At 39.1% G+C, this 17441-nt stretch overlaps 1 protein-coding gene across 1 annotated transcript in view; it reads left to right on the plus strand.

Annotated features, from left to right (window-relative positions):
- Window positions 1-2869: 2869 nt before the first annotated feature.
- Window positions 2870-17441, plus strand: part of NUP155 (nucleoporin 155) — a 72769-nt gene continuing 58197 nt past the window's right edge. The window contains 7 exon segments of the mRNA XM_030328971.1: window positions 2870-2995; window positions 2998-3081; window positions 3084-3137; window positions 6439-6576; window positions 9613-9709; window positions 12528-12541; window positions 12544-12597. Of these exon segments, the coding sequence (XP_030184831.1) occupies window positions 2983-2995; window positions 2998-3081; window positions 3084-3137; window positions 6439-6576; window positions 9613-9709; window positions 12528-12541; window positions 12544-12597 (454 nt within the window). The 5' untranslated portion in view covers window positions 2870-2982.

Raw genomic sequence — 17441 nt, forward strand, 5'->3', positions numbered from 1 at the left:
TATTGATGGCAGATGCAGATATGAAAATGTAGTTAACTTATCTTCTTAAGCCAGACATTTAAGAGATTTGCAAAAATGTAAAATAATGCCATTCTTCTAATAGTTTTATTTTTTTTTAATTTTTTAGTGTTTATTTTTGAGAGAGAGAGACAGAGCACAAGCAGGGGAGGAGCAGAGAGAGAGGGAGACACAGAATCCGAAACAGGCTCCAGGTTCCGAGCTGTCAGCACAGAGCCCGAGTGGGGCTCGAACTCACAAACTGTGAGATCATGACCTGAGCAGAAGTTTGACGCTGAACTGACTGAGCCACCCAGGCGCCCCTAATATTTTAGTTTTAGAAATATGGTGATTTTTCATGAAGTATGTATCATTTATATTAAAATGGATTAGGCTTATACTTTATTTTTTTAGGCTCATTCTTTTAAATGACTTTTTAAATTTCTAATTTTTAGGAGACATTTAGCAACTATTAACAAATATAACCCACACGAACAAAAACTCTTCGTAATCCTTAATAATTATTAAGATTCTCAATAGTCTTGATTCCACAACCCTAGGGTCATGACCTGAGCTGAAATCAAGAGTTGGACGCTCAACCAAGTGAGACACCCAGGAGCCTTGCAGTGCAAGAATATTAGACTAATATTGCCAGATCATCCAATTTGTGGAATTGGAAACTCTCAATCGTGTATTTTATATCATATTAAAAACAAACAAACACTGTACCAGACCATCAGTTTCAATCTATGGTCTACCAAATAAGAAAAATCGATAGCTGGAGACCCATCTGCCTGTTTATCCACGAACAATACAAACCTATTTTTCCTGGTATATTTACTATGAGGTATAAATTATACTTATAGACCTGTAATGTTATAGAGATTTTAACATTCAGAATTCAGTCAACCCTTATTTGAGGGAATAAAAAATAATTCAAGTAGCAAAAGATTATAGTTTAGCAAAGGCCATAGTTTTGTATCCTGGACACACAGGCACAAGAGCATCTGGCTCAAGGGATCCCAAACACAGGAGGTTCGGCCACTTGCCACTGACAAAATCCAAAGGCAGAGAGACCAGCAATGGTAAACAAGAAAGGAATGTATGTCAGTAAGGCCAACACCCGGAAGGACAGCAGACTAGCGTCTCAAAGACTATCTCCAAAGTGCTGAAATTACTTCTTAGGTTCACGTAAGTAAAATGTGAGACAAAGGTCAGTAAGTATGTGCAAGTGGGTAGCAAAGGTCAGGTCAACCATTATCTCGGGGGTCAAATACAGATGGGGTCTTGCTGGCTCAGGACAGTCCTTATTGCTTGAGGGGGTAATTTCAGTTCCCATCACAGGATGGTTTGCCAGCAGGATCTTTTGCCTGACTTAAGAGATATGCTGGAAAGATGAACTTAATCAATTAGAAAGTTTGAGATCAAAATGAAGGTAGCTGAAGTCCTCTTTCAGTTTAGCTAGTCAATAAGGAGTAATGCATTCACTGACTAGCTAAACTATGAAGAATATAACTGGATGAAGCTTACTTAAGTGTGGTTCTAAATAAGGACTAAATGAGGACAGCTACTGTTTCCAAATAAGGATTGCTTTTTGAATGAGTACTTTATTGACCACTCAAGTTGCCTTCTGTATGAAATGAAGTCTATCTCTCCTTGCTCATTTCTTATTCTTCTGCAGTTAATACACACCTCATAAAAAATTAGAGTGATACACTTTACTGCTTTACTTTGTGTGTCCCTGCATGAATCATGCACCTCAAGGACAGGAATGTGTCAGTGTGATATTCCCAGCACCAGGCACAGTGGGTGACACAAATTATAAATTCAATTTTTATAGTACTTGGAGATCTATTAGGTGGCTTACTTTATACCAGTCCCTCTATTTGTGCTGGGGGATCAAACGATGAATTAGAACACTCTTCTTCATCTCTGTAATGAGAAATAAAGGAAGGCAGCCACCCCCTGCATGGAACAGTAAACAGACAATTCTTAAAGTTTTGTTGTTGTTGTTGTTGACGGTGGGGGGCGGTGGGGAGACACAAGTCGGGGAGGGACAAAGAGAGAGGTGAACAATCCCAAGCAGAGCTGGAAGCAGGGCTCCAACTCACAAAGTGTGAGATCATGACCTGAGGGAAAATCAAGAGTCAGATGCTTAAAGACTGAGCCACCCAGGAGGCCCTACATTCTTTATAGTAATGGTAACCACACACAAAGAGAAAAGCCTGATGAATTTTTTTAAGTAGGTCCAGGCACAAAGTGGGGCTTGAACTCAAGATCCAGACATCAAGAGTTGCATGCTCTGATGACTGTGCCGGCCAGAAAAGAATTTTAATTTACACCGAAGCCTGTAAGACTAGATAGTGGAATTTGGTTCCCATGTGAACTCCTACCAACTACTATCCGCTCTCACAACAGAAGTTATTGGAGTACCAAAGAAATTGACGTGCAAACTCATAAGCAGTTGCAGTTGAAGGATTCCAACCCGGGAACCTCGAGACACAAAGATCGACGGCTCGCGATACCCACCCGAGCCGAACCAGTCTGCGCTGCCACGCACTACCCAGCTCCCCACTACCCGATACCCGCTCCCTTCTCCCTCCCCACCCCTCCCACCCCTCCCAGCCCTGTCCTTTCCCAGCCCTTTTCCCTTTCCCCTCCTTTCCTTCCTTCCCATACAACCTAGACGAATTCCTACTCCCCAACCTGCCAACCTCCAGCGACGCCCAGGAAGTGCCCGCTCCACCCCACCCCCCAGTCGCTCCGCCCCTAACGTCCAGCCCTTTCAACTTCTCCTCTCGAGTCTGCAAAACAAGGCCTTCAAATCCCCCTCCCGACGAACCGGAAGTGCGTCATGCAGAGGCGCCGAGGCGCTCGTTTGGCGCGCGCAGCCCTAAGCTGCGGGCTGAGTTAGGGTCTTGGGTTTTCTCTCCTTTCTCCTTGGTTCTTGACTATTTCCGGACGCTGGTGTCTCCGAACTTCGACATGCCGTCTTCTTTACTGGCTCGACGATGCCGGCCTCCACGTCGGCCTCAGCCCTGCAGGAAGCTCTGGAAAATGCAGGACGGCTCATCGACCGTCAGTTGCAGAAGACCGCATGTACCCGGACCTTTCCGAGCTTCTCATGGTGTCTGCCCCAAGTGAGTGATCAGTGCCCATTGGTGGTAACTGCTTTCTCAGCCGGAAGGACTCGCCTGAATTCCTACTAGGTCCTATCCCCAGGGTGGACTCGGCGAAGACGTTTTGAGATTTGGGGCCCTGTTTGCACATTTTGAAGAGCAAAAAGAGCCTGTTTTCAGTTTATTTTCTTCCTCACTTCACTGCCGATATTTGAGAGGGTAGGAGTGGGGCGCCTGGGGGCGCAGTCGGTTAAGCGTCCGACTTCAGCCAGGTCACGATCTCCCGGTCCGGGAGTTGAGCCCGCGTCGGGCTCTGGGCTGATGGCTCGGAGCCTGGAGCCTGTTTCCGATTCTGTGTCTCCCTCTCTCTCTGCCCCTCCCCCGTTCATGCTCTGTCTCTCTCTGTCCCAAAATAAATAAACGTTGAGAGGGTAGGAGTGACGAGCACCTCTGCCATTTGAAGCAGAGGGAAAGACCCCAACCTTAATGAGCTGCTCACTGCCTCCAAGTGTTCATCACAGAGGCCAGATGAGTAGGATCACCTGATCTAAGTCTCATTCTTGTTAATTCCTCCTATTAACATTAGAGTAAATCAGACGAGCAAATGAAATTAATTTGAAATTTACCATCTTTCTCAAAGATATTCTTTATTACGTGTAGAGTTAGTGTAATATAAGTCTTAATATGAAGGTTGTTAAAAGAACTACCGCTGGAATAAAGGAAGAGAATGGGGATATTAGCAGTGATGATGGACAGGGAGGGTAAGGCAGTGTATGTGGTCACAAAAGAGAGGTGATTGGAAAACATTTTAATGATTTTAAATTATGACTAGGCTCCTCAAGGCATATGGAATTACATAAGTTGCTAAAAAAAAAAAAAGTGACCCCTTTTTGAGACGGATATGGGAGGAAAAGCAGAGAAGTGTAAGTAAGAGAGACAAGATTTGGGGGCGCCTCGGTGGCGCAGTCGGTTTAAGCGTCCGACTTCAGCCAGGTCACAATCTCGCGATCCGGGAGTTCGAGCCCCGCGTCAGGCTCTGGCTGATGGCTCAGAGCCTGGAGCCTGTTTCCGATTCTGTGTCTCCCTCTCTCTCTGCCCCTCCCCCGTTCATGCTCTGTCTCTCTCTGTCCCAAAAATAAACGTTGAAAAATAAAAAAAAAGATTTGGGGTAAGCAATAACCAAGGTAAAATAACAAGGACAATCTGTGCAATGGAAACCTAAACGACACTTCTGACAATTTATAAAAATCGTTGGAGTAGGCTTGTAGTCAGAGAAAAGATAGAAACAGAACAAATTTAGTACTGTTCCTGACTGCTACTTACCGGTGAGCTTGTCTTCTAAGAACTGAGTGGCCTATTAGCAACACTCATCTTGAAGAGCATTACTCTCTTTGACCTCCTCAGGTTTGAAAACCAAGATGTAAAAACAGTGGATACATTCGTGTACTCTTATCTGACCCCAATCGATTCTATCCACCTTTACACATACCTCTTCAACCTAATCTTCTCAGCTTGTTCCAGTCACACAGAATTTAACATGTTTTTCATAAGAAGCCCTTTCTTCAGGATGCTTTTATGTCATTGTTTACTTCGCGTCTGGAATTTTCTTCTTTGCTTGACATTCCTCCAAAGTTCGTTAAGTATCACTTCCTTTGTTGAGGGGTTTCTTAACCATTCACATCCTCATTTGAGTTATTAATTCCATCCTTTGTGTTCCCACTGCCATTTATCATGTCCTGTTAATATTTAACATTTCCACTTAGCAATATCCTGTTAAAATTAGTATGTTTAAGATTAATGGGATGTCTGGGATTTCCTTCAAAAAAATTCATTAGAGGGGCACCTGGGTGGCTCAGTTGGTTAAGCGTCCGACTTCAAATCATGTCATGATCTCATGGTTTGTGAGCTCCCTGCTGTTGGGCTTTGTGCTGACAGCTGAGAGCCTGGACCCTGCTTCTGATTCTGTGTCTCTGTGTCTCTCTGCCATTCCCTTGCTTGTGCTGTCCTCTCAGTTTCTTTCAAAAATAAGCATTAAAGAAATCCATTAGAGAAGGAGTAGCTAGGGATATAAATGAAACCTGATTGGACATATTATTAGTAATATTGAAGCTGGGTAATCAATCCGGTACATAGGAATTGATTGCATTTTTTCTCTCTCATATATTTTAAATTCCATAATACATTTAGAATTTCTTTTTTTGTTGTTTATTTATTTATTTTGATGAGAAAGAGAGAGCGTGGGCTAGGGAGGGACAGAGATGAGAATCCCAAGCAGGATCCATGGTGACACCTTGGAGCCTAAAGTCAGGCTCACCAATCGTGAGATGACCTGTGCCAAAATCAAGAGCTAGCTGCTTAACCTACGGAGCCACCCAGGTACCCCTAGAATTTCTTTTATATGTCAGTTTTCCCCAACATCTTTATCTTAGAGCCTGGAAAGGTGCCTGGATAAAAAGGTCATGAGATCTAAAGAATACCTCCCTGTTCAAGACATAGGAATAGATCAGCACCACTCCTGCCCTTAGTTGTCTGTGCCTTAAAGCAAGAGAAAGGTTGCCAAGTGAGAACACTTTATAGAGCAGTCTGTGGTTTCCCCCAATAAAATACTGCTTATGTGGCATCATATGTATTTATCTTATTGGTGTGGGAGGGGTGGTCTAACAAAACAAAAACACAAGGATTCTTTTAATCTATTAATATTGAAGTGGGAAAGGAAATAGCTATTTCCCCCATCAATATTTTTTTTGTTGTTCACGGTTGTTCAAATATTTTTTTTGTTTCATTTGACAGTCACAAAGTAGTTTTATAAATATTTTCCCATTTCAGATTAGTAAAATAATAGAAAGAAACTAAATTATTGAACTAAATATATCCTTACTTACAGAGTAAGTCTTTGTGAAGGATAACTGTCTGGTTAGTGCTGAAACCAGTAATTAGCCCTCTTTTAACACTGGATTTTCTCAGGCCTCTTTTGTATTGGGTCAGAATTACTTATTTTCTATTTTTTTAATGTTTAGTTATTTTTGAGAGAGAGTGTGAGTGGGGAGAGGCAGAGAGAAAGAGGGAGACACAGAATCTGATGCAGGCTCCAGGCTCTGAGCTGTCAGCACAGAGCCCGATGCAGGGCTCGAACCCTTGAACCAAGAGATCACGATCTGAACCAAAGTCAAACGCTCAACTGACTGAGCCACCCGGGTGCCCCTTCTCTATACCTTTATAACTATCAGATACACAATTTTTTTTTGTAGCTTGCAGTGCTTCGATATGCCCAGTTGATGTTCAGTATATTATTTTAATAAATGCTTTGTTTTATTACTTGTAGATAATCCCACTGTTTCCGGCATGTCAGATATGGATTATCCTCTACAAGGACCTGGTTTGCTGTCGGTACCCAACCTTCCAGAGATCAGTTCCATCCGAAGGGTTCCTCTCCCACCTGAACTTGTTGAACAGTTTGGACGTATCCTTTTACCTTGTTTTTAACTCCCTAAAATTTTTAAAAATTAGTATTCTTATTCTAATTCTTGCTTTGTGTTTAATTGGTGTGTTGTATGTAAGTTCATTTAAGAGTTTATTTAAAAAACATTTTAAGTATGTCAGTAGTTTGCCATGTGCCTAGAAAATATCATTATAAAATTGAGTGTTGAAAATTGAATTACATCTTAATTGTTCTTGGACATTGAAGAGAGTGAATCATTTACAAGGAATTCTGCATTTTTGAATGATATTATTGCAAGGTAGTACTTTCCAGTTAAGTGCTATCCAAGGAAGCCTTTTTACCCCATTTTAGCTTGAAGACTCCTGATTTTCATTTTATTTTTTTCTCATATTTTAACATTTTAAAACTGGGATGTTGTTCTAAAAATGTTTAAAAACAAACAAAAACTGCCATGTACTTCTTTTTGCCCATCCCCAAAAGTCTTTGGTATGGTTTGGCACTTAATGGTATCTTAGAATTAAGGTTTAGGGCTACCTGAGTGGCTCAGTTGGTTAAGCATCTGACTCTTGATTTCAGCTCAGGTCATAATCTCGTAGTTTGTGAGATGGAGCCCCGCATCAGGCGCAGTGCTGAGTGCACAGAGTCTGCTTGGGATTCATCTTCTCTCTCTTCCCTCTCCCCTCTCCCTCTCCCCCTCTCCCCCTCTCTCCTCTCTCTCTCTCTCTCTTCTTCCTCCCTCCTCTCTCCTCTCTCTCTCTTTCCCTCTCTCTGCCTCTACCCTGCTCACACTCACCTTCTCTCTCAAAATAAATAAAATAAACTTAAAAAAAAATCTTAAGAAAGAATTAAAATTATAAGTGATTGCATTTCTAAGGATCACAATAAGAATGAAACACTAATGGAATCTTCATAGACATTGCTAGAGGAGTTTTCTTACCCTCTAAAAAAAGATCTCTGATTTTTTAAAGTATGGCGTACCCTATAAAGGCATTAGATTTATAGTTATTTGCAGGGCACCTAGGTAGCTCAGTCGGTTGGGGGACCGACTTTGGCTCAGGTTATGATCTCATAGTTAGTGGGTTCAAGCCATGCATCGGGCTCTGTGCTGACAGCTCAGAGCCTGGAGCCTGCTTTGTATCTCCACTCTCTGTCTGCCATTCCCCCACTCCTGTGTTTTTTTTTTCTCTCTCTCTGTCTCTCAAAATTAAATAAACATTAAAAAAAAGATTTATACTTATTTGTTAGGAAGCTTCTGTATCAATCTATAGCTCTCATAATATAGACATTAAGATGATATGCTAAAATTTAATCTGAGGGGCACCTAGGTGGCTCAGTCGGTTAAGCGTCCGATCAGTTCAGGTCATGATCTCATGGTCCGTGAGTTCAAGCCCCGCATCAGGCTCTGTGCTGACAGCTCAGAGCTTGGAGCCTGCTTCCGATTCTGTGTCTCCCTCTCTCTCTGACCCTCCCCCGTTCGTGCTCTGTCTCTCTCTCTCAGAAATAAATAAAACGTTAAAAAAAATTTTTTTTTTAAATTTTTAAATTTTTTTTTTCAACGTTTATTTATTTTTTGGGACAGAGAGAGACAGAGCATGAACGGGGGAGGGGCAGAGAGAGAGGGAGACACAGAATCGGAAACAGGTTCCAGGCTCCGAGCCATCAGCCCAGAGCCTGACGTGGGGCTCGAACTCACGGACCGCGAGATCGTGACCTGGCTGAAGTCGGACGCTTAACCGACTGCGCCACCCAGGCGCCCCCAAAAAATTTTTTTTTTAAATAAAATAAAATTCTAATCTGAGATTTTTAAAAATATATTAAACTATTTAAAGGAAAAGTGTTTTCAAATTTCAGTACAGTCTGCTTTAGAAAAATAAAGGAAATGGAAAATTAAGAAAATAGTTATAAGTAGAAAAACTAGTAGAATCTAATATTTTTCCTAAACTTTTCAGTATTTCTCTGAGACTTTGTAAAATAACGTTATTAAATATACAACACTTTTTATCCCATACTCTATCTTTTCTTAGTTTCTTAATATTCTTTTTTTTTTTAATTTTTTTTAAACGTTTATTTATTTTTGAGACAGAGACAGAGCATGAACAGGGGAGGGGCAGAGAGAGAGGGAGGACACAGAATCTGAAACAGGCTCCAGGCTCTGAGCGGTCAGCACAGAGCCCGACACGGGGCTCGAACTCACGGACCGTGAGATCATGACCTGAGCCGAAGTCGGACGCTTAACCGACCAAGCCACCCAGGCGCCCCAGTCTCTTAATATTCTTTAATCTTCTGTTAATACCATGCAAAAAAATTATCATTTAATTAAGAAATATTTTATTTCACAATTTTTTCCTCATCTTATGATACATAATATAATTCTTTGTCTATTTTTCAATTGCACTATATATAAGAAGCTTGCAAATTGTCACCTGGCCTAACTTTAGCATGCCTTATGTTTTGTTTTTTTTTTATCACTCTTGCTCTTATGCAGTTGGGAGAAAGTGGTCCAGTAGAACAGTTTTTTCATGTCAAAATTTAATGGTGTTATTCATGATCAATATTCGTCTTTAATAATGGTAAAAACATTATATTTGTCCTTCAAAATTACATTTTAAGTGGTCAAATGGCATTATTTAGGAATTGTAAATTGCAGGTTATTTCTGTCATACACTATGTCTTTAAACTCATTAGAAATCAAGATATTTTATTTGCTTTTTCTTCTTTTTAAAAATTTTTTTTAATGTTTATTCATTTTTGAGAGACAGAGCATGAGTGGGGGAGGGGCAGAGAGAGAAGGACACACAGAATCTTAAGCAGGCTCCAGGCTCTGAGCTGTCAGCACAGAGCCCTACGGGGAGTTTGAACTCAGGAACCATGAGCTCATGACCTGAGCTGAAGTCAGACACTTAATGGACAGAGCCACTCAGGCACCCTATATTGCTTTTTCTATTAAAAAGTGGACAGATCATGATTTTTTAATCATAATTTTAAATCAAATCTTTCAAAACAAGCTTAAGAAAGAGAAGATTGAAATCTTTTTGCCTTACATCCACACTACTTCAGATATGCAGTGTAACTGCATGATGGGTGTGTTCCCTCCTATCAGCAGAGCTTGGCTCACAATTGACAGTGACATATTCATGTGGAACTATGAAGATGGGTATGTATTTAATGCGGGTTTGCTTTAGCATAATAGAAGTTAGATTATCTTAATGGCAGCTAGTATTCTATTCATCAAAAGCTGCCTGGTTTATTTTTCATTCAGCTAACATCTGGGTCAGTGCTTCTCAGTATGCATACCGATCACCTGAGAATGAGGTTAAAAGTGCGGATTCTGTTATAGTAGTTCTGAGTGAGCCTTGAGAGTCTGCATTTGTAACAACCTCCCAGTGATGCTGCCAGTCTAAGTACCACTCTGAGTAGCAGGGTCTAGTTTCCAAGCTCTTATCTTCCAATAAGATAATCTGTTAGTAGTTTTTTGAGAGATGGTTTGACATCTTTAAAGACCTGTATTTTTGATGCATTTTTATGAATTGGGAGGCTCTTAATTCATTGAAGTGACCTAAACAGTTTATTCCATGAGGTTGGCCATGTGTAATTTGAGTGTATATAGTAATCTGAGTGATGGCTCAAGACATTCTTGCTAAATAGTTTATTGATCTGGGAATCTCACTCTGGCTTTTTGAAGATAAATTTTGGCTTACTACCATTTCTCTCTCATAATGTCTTTAGGGGATTAGTGGGATAACCAGAGGAAGGCCCTTGTAGTTGTTTCTCTTGCCCTTGGGTAATTAAAGCACCTGTTAGGAATGCACACACACCCACACACACACACACACACACACACAATCACTGAATTAAAGTGATACTAAATGAGAACTTGTAGCTTAAATAAAAATATTTTTGTTCTCTGATTTTTTTTCATTTAGAACTTTTCATAGCTATTTTTTATGGTTGAACTGTTATATAGTTCTAATAGCAGTGATGTATGGTTGTGATTTTTTCTTCATATACCCTGAACTTTAGTTGCTTTTATTATTGTAACATAGTTGTTTTGATACTAAGGAATAAAACGACTTCATTTAGGTGTGGATCTATTTAGAAAAACAAACACAAAAAAAATTATGTTATAGACAAGTGTAAGGATAATTTGCTTAAAAAGGGTTTCTCTTTAATGAAATTTCTGTATTTCCATCAACATGTAATGTATCCATGTAATAAAATGTTGAGTTTATTATGTATCAGACACTCTTTTGTGCTATGGAACAATATTGAATGTGGTAAGTGTAGCTCCTGTCCTCATGGAATATACACTCCAACCTTACTGTGTTCAAACTAGAACTTATTTAAAGAAAAATTATTTGAACAGTGTGCTTACTGAAAAAATCAAGGCACAAATCCTCGGTATATAAATCTTTAGTTCACAAATTCAATTCTGCAAAAATGTTAGGTTTCATTTCAATTATTCCATTAGCTTTTTATTATAAATCCTAATACCACATGGATAATAGGAACGTAATCTTGTTCAATTCATTGTTCTGAAACACCTAACATCCCCAGTATTGGTCTTAGTTTCTGGAGGTTGTGCCAGTTTTCACAACATGGGGAAATGGGGAAAACCTGGTCCACATATGTGGCCATTAGGAGTTTTCTTTCTGTTTGCTTGGCTCTTTTCAGGACAACCAGAAATTTTCTTCAAGGTCTGGATCATGTGTGTATATCTATATATATATATTATATATATAATATGTATATGAATATGTATATGTATATGCATATGTATATGTATATGTATATATATGAATATCCCTCCCCCACGGCCCCCACCCCCCCGGGCATATTTATCCTACTTGGTGTTCTCTGAGTTTCTTGGATCTTTGGTTTGATGTCTTTCATTTTTGGAAATTTTTCAGTGATTATCTTCAAATATTTGTTCTGCCCCATTCTCTTCCTCTCCCTTCTGAGATTTTTTACACTTCCGTAGATTGTTTGATGTTATTCAAAACAGATTTTGGATACTTTGTTCTGTTTTTGTTTCTCCATTCTTTTTGTTTGTTCAATTTGGACAATTTCTGTTGACCCAAATTCAAGTTCACGGATTCTTTTGTTAAGTATGTCAAATCTATTTAAAAGTTCTTACAAGATGTTCTTTCTCTGTGCTGTGCTTTTATTTCTAACATTTTCACTTATTTCTTGTAATTTTCATCTCTCTGCTGAAATCCTTATTTGCTTATTTATATTGTCCCATTTTTTCATTAATACCTCATATGATAATCATTTATTTTAAATTTCCTGTCCTTTATAGTTCAGACATCTGTCTCCTAGCTGAGTCCATTTCTGTTGATTTCTTTGTTTCTTGACAGGCTGTTTTTTTCCTGTGCTTTTTTTGTGTCTCATGTGTTTATTTTTAAGCCAGATGCCATGTGTAGGACAGTGGACACTGTAGTAAGTAGTGTTTATCCATCCTAAGATATGGGTATGTCTCTTTTTTTGCTAGGCCTATCAAGTAGGTCTTTATTTCGGGGAAAGTTAACGTTTTCCAAGTCAAGAGTTGAGTTGAGTTTGGTTTTGTTATTGCTCTGGTTACCCTCAGTGGGCCACAGGTTTCAAATTCCTTAGAATTACTTTGCACTTAGAATATAGGTTGGGTTCCTAGAGACTTTTTCTCAGTGTTTCTGTCCACCCTCAGCCATAGGCTTTCCCTGTGAGTCTGTTCTTCTGAGAGGGTCTTAACCCAACAGAACTGCTATTACTTGAGACTTGCAGCCTGGCTGAGGAGAAGTTTAGAATGGGGAGCAGCTGTCTCTGTTTGCCTGGTTTATGCTTAGCTTTAGACAGGCCTGTGTGCCTTGAATCTTGGAACTGAAACAGTTTTGTTGCTGGCTTATTTTACACTAAATCCTGTAGTCTTAAAGAATATTTTAGGATAAACTTGTTTTCTGTGTATGTATAACATGTTTTTCTTTACCGTTTGACAGAGGAGACCTTGCCTATTTGATGGACTTAGTGAGACTATTCTTGCTGTGGGGCTTGTGAAACCAAAGGCTGGTAAGAGATAAAAATGTAATGATAATGTTTGTATATAATGGTTTAGAACTGAGTAACAACACATTTTAAGTAGTTGAAATTTTTATCAAATATTTGTTCTGAATTCTAAGTAGAAACATAGAAAGTGATTAGGAATATTTAATAGTTTACTCACTTTATGGTAGAAATGAGTCTGTCTTTAAAATTATTAAATTGGGGTACCTAACTGGCTCAGTTGGTAGAGCATGTGACTCTTGATCTCAGGGTCATGAGTTCAAGCCCCATCCTGGGTGTAGAGCTTACTTAAAAAATTTTGTGGGGACAGGGGAGGTACCTGTGTGGCTCAGTTGGTTGAGCATGCAACTCTGATTTTGGCTCACGTCATGATCTCATGGTTCATGAGTTTAAGCCCTGTATCTGGCTCTGTGCTGGTAATGCAGAGTCTGCTTGAGATTTTCCCTCCCTCTCTCTCTGCCCCACCCCTGCTGTCTGTCTGTCTGTCTGTCTCTCTCTCAAAATAACTAAATAAACTTAAAAAAATTTTTTTAGGGACGCCTGGGTAGCTCCGTTGGTTAAGTGTCCGACTTTAGCTCAGATCGTGATCTTGTGGTTTGTGGGTTTGAGCCCCGCGTCGGGCTCTGTGCTAACAGCTCAGAGCCTGGAGCCTGCGTTGGATTCTGTGTCTCCTCTCTCTGCCCTCTCCTGGCTCACGCTCTGTCTGTCTCTCTCTCTCTCCTTCAAAAATAAGTAAACATTAAAAAAAAAATAAAAGAAAAAATTTTTTAATAAAATTGTTAAACTATAATTTCTGCATTTATCTTGCTTATTTTTTGTTACTCTTTGATGATGTACCTAAAGTTTTTTACATTATACATTTTTCATCAGTTAGTAAATTTAATGTTAAAAACCATTTTTGTCTCTACGTTTTGGTTTGTTTTCTTTTTGTGGGTGTTTTTTCCTTCTTGAGAGTGAGAGACTGATTGCCAGAGCACACTCAGAGGAGGGGCAGAAGGAGAGGGAGAGAGAGACTCTTAGCAGGCTCTGCACCCAGCACAGAGCCCCACAAGGGGCTTGATCTCACCACCATGAGATCATGACCTGAGCTGAAATCAAGAGTTGAACATTTAACTGATTGAGCCACGCAGGCGCCCCATCTCTGCATTTTTTTTTTTTTTTAGTCTTGATGTCCAATGGAAATGAAAAGAGAATTCAGAATAAATCTTAAAGAAGTGAGAAGTGGTGTTTAACAGTTTCAACTTCATTATACAGATTTTTTATCAGAGCTAATGACAAATAATGGATTGATTTAAATTTAATATAGATTTTTTTTTGATATGTGAGAAATCTTACTACAATGGGAAATAGTAGACAAAATGTTTGTAATGCCTGAATAAAATTTTGAGGTCACAACTGTGTTTGAAGTTATAATTCACATGGTACAGACATGTAGTCTTAAACAGTTTATGTGATTATATTATAAACTTATTTCCTTAACATAGAACCTCAAAGTATTCTCAACCCTGAGGTATGTATCTCTCTTTTCTTCATTTAAAAGTTATTCATAATAACAGTCAACGACTGTCCCTGCCCTCTATCGTAAAATATAAATTGTCCATCTAAGATAAATACTAAAATTTTGTACTACTCAAACGTAAACTTCAGTGCAAAATTAAAATTATGGCATAGTCTTTGATATGGCAACAAAGGTGTTATCTTTGATAATGAAACAATTCTGGCTTTTCTGTCAGTAAGTACTGAAAATTTTGACTCTGGAATGTAATGTTAAAGCTGACGAAGTCCATATATACTTTGCCTTTTGCAAGAAAATACTGTTCTTGGGGCATCTGGGTGACTCAGTTGGTTAAGCGTCCGGCTCTTGATTTCAGCTTAGGTCATGATGTCACAGTTTGTGGGATTGAACCCCTCGTCAGGCTCTGTGCTGACGGTGCGTAGCCTGCTTGGGATTCTCTCCCTCTCTCTCTCCCCCTCCCCCACATGCACACATGCTTTCTCTCTAAATAAATAAATAAATAATAAATAAATAAATATTTTGAAATTAAAGTCATTGTTTTCTTTTTTATATTTTTTTTTAATGTTTCATTTAGTTTTGAAACAGGGAGAGACAGAGCATGAACAGGGGAGGGTCAGAGAGAGGGAGACACAGAATCTGAAACAGTCTCCAGGCTCTGAGCTGTCAGCACAGAGCCCGACGCAGGGCTCGAACTCACGGACCGAGAGATCATGACCTGAGCCGAAGTCTGACGCTTAACCGACTGAGCCACCCAGGCGCCCCTAAAGTCATTGTTTTCTAAGTCAGTCTTTTTGGCACGAGTTTGCTTTATTGGTGAATTCTGTGTAAGCAAGAAGAGTATGAATACATGTTTCAATTTTATGATTGTTTGAATAAAACAGGAATTTTTCAGTGATTTTTAGCATTTGCAGGTTTTTGTCTACAAATTGACAAGGTTTAGTCATTTTTGAGTTCAGGGATGCATTTCTCATGTATTGAAAGATTCACATAGTTGTCTAGTTTCAATCTCATCTTCTTGGGAGGTAACTTACCTGAAAGAGCTTATGGCTTTTGGACATTATTCATTATAGTGATTGTGAGTGATTAGTGGTTATGAGTCAATTTACGTCATCTGTATGACCCAGTGGGACTGCCACCAAAGTCAAATCATATGTAAACTCCTTCCTGGAAGTTATTCTTGGAATGGTCTTTCTTTGTGTTTTGAATACAGTAAACCTCCTACCTCAAATGTAGTCAATTCTGTCTATTTATTTAGAGAGTGCGCAAGCGACAGGGGAGGGGCAGGTGGAGAGGGAGGGAGAGAGAGACTATTAAGCAGGCTCCATGCTTTGTGCGAGCCCAATATGGGGATCATTCCCACAACCCTGGGATCGTGACCTGAGTCAAAAGCAAGAGTTGGATGCTTAACTGACTGAGCCACCCAGACACCCGTAGTCAATTACTTCTGGAAAGCCAGTGGACTTTTCAGTAGAAGAGAAGAGCTTTGTATTTTTGTTTCTGAACCAACATCTCTTGAAAAGGTACCAATTCATACTGTCATTGAAGTTGCCTTAGAAGTTGAAGGTACCATTGGCCAAGTTTTCAGTGCCAAAGCATGCCTTTGTAAAAGTGCAGTGAGTTATGTATGTTCTGTTGAGTTTTTTCATCAAAGCAGCAAAAGCAGATGGGTTAGCAAAGGATCTTAAGTGCTTATATTTGTGCACAAGTATTACACTTTTTCTTTCAAAACTTTTTCAAAACCTTAAAACTTTTTCATTCAAAAGTAGTGAAATTTGGAACTGGTTCACAGACCTAAACAACTTATGTTAATTTCTAAAAGGTGCTAATAAGATAATGTACTTTATAGGTAAGAAGTGAAGGTTGACAAAAGCAAGAAATGTCAGTCATTTAACCTTGCTGCATCCTGAAGGGAGATGGCTTCCATTCCTACCATTTCTGTTGCAAAATACTTGAATAAATGATGAGAGATTTAGAGAAGATGACATCATTTGACAAGATACTACTTTCCTTACCTTTCTTTGCTCAAAGTCGTAAACCAGCTCCATCATCCATAGAATTCCTACTTCACTAGAGTTTCTGTAATCAAAGAAGACTTATTTGGCATCTCCTGGTGACTGAATACTTTGAGATAAGGCTTCTATTAAGGAAAACATAAGTTTTCATAAAGTTTAGGCTTTTTAAGTCTTTTTCATGAAATATCAGGTATATTTTGAGTTCATTAGGTAGAAGATCTGTGCCTTCAGCTTAACTGACTGGAAGCTTGATACACAAAGCTGACTTTTGTACCCCTCAGTGTTCATCAGTGAAAGTAAAAGTTTTGTACTTTCTGTGGCATTATGTACGCTTAAGCAGGCCAAAGGTATATACATGAAGAGATGTCCATAATTGTAACATAAGATATATTTCCTTTTATTCCTATCAGTAAGGCACTGTTTTTGGACATTGTAACATGACGTGTCATCTCGTGCCTGTACGCATTTCTTAATGTTAATACCATAAAAAGAAAATAAAGTTAAACAGTACCTTAGCATGAATTTTAAAAAAAGCTTGCACTTGGTAATGTCCCCTCTGAAACTATAAATTATCTGATTTTGATCTATAAATTCATCTGGGAAACTCGTTTAATATATGAACTCATATCTGTTTCTATGAATTTGACTATAGGCATCTGACATAAGTGGAATTATATGGTATTTTTTCTTTGCAACTGGTTTATTTCACTTATAATGATCTTAAGATTCATTCCTGTTACAGTATGTGTCTGAATTTCCTTTTTAAAGACTGGATCCTATTCTATTTTATTGTGTATGTAGACCACATTTTGTTTATCCATTCATCTGTTAGTGGACACTTGGATTGCTTCCACTTTTTAGGTACTGTGAATTATGCTGCTATGAATGTGGGTGTACAAATAGAAAGCTGTATATTTTAATAAACAGACTATTTTATGCCATTCTGATTTTGGAATTAAAAGTTTTTTTTTTTTTTTTCAACGTTTATTTTTTTTTGGGACAGAGAGAGACAGAGCATGAATGGGGGAGGGGCAGAGAGAGAGGGAGACACAGAATCGGAAACAGGCTCCAGGCTCTGAGCCATCAGCCCAGAGCCCGACGCGGGGCTCGAACTCACGGACCGCGAGATCGTGACCTGGCTGAAGTCGGACGCTTAACCGACTGCGCCACCCAGGCGCCCCCAAAAAAAGTGTTTTTTTTTTTAATACAGTTTTTAAAATTTATTTTGGTTTTTTAAATTTTTTTCATTTTTTTTATTTAAAAAAAAATTTTTTTTTAACGTTTATTTATTTTTGAGACAGAGAGAGACAGAGCATGAACAG

This window comes from Lynx canadensis, chromosome A1, assembly GCF_007474595.2.
Source record: "Lynx canadensis isolate LIC74 chromosome A1, mLynCan4.pri.v2, whole genome shotgun sequence".
Lineage (NCBI taxonomy): Eukaryota > Metazoa > Chordata > Mammalia > Carnivora > Felidae > Lynx > Lynx canadensis.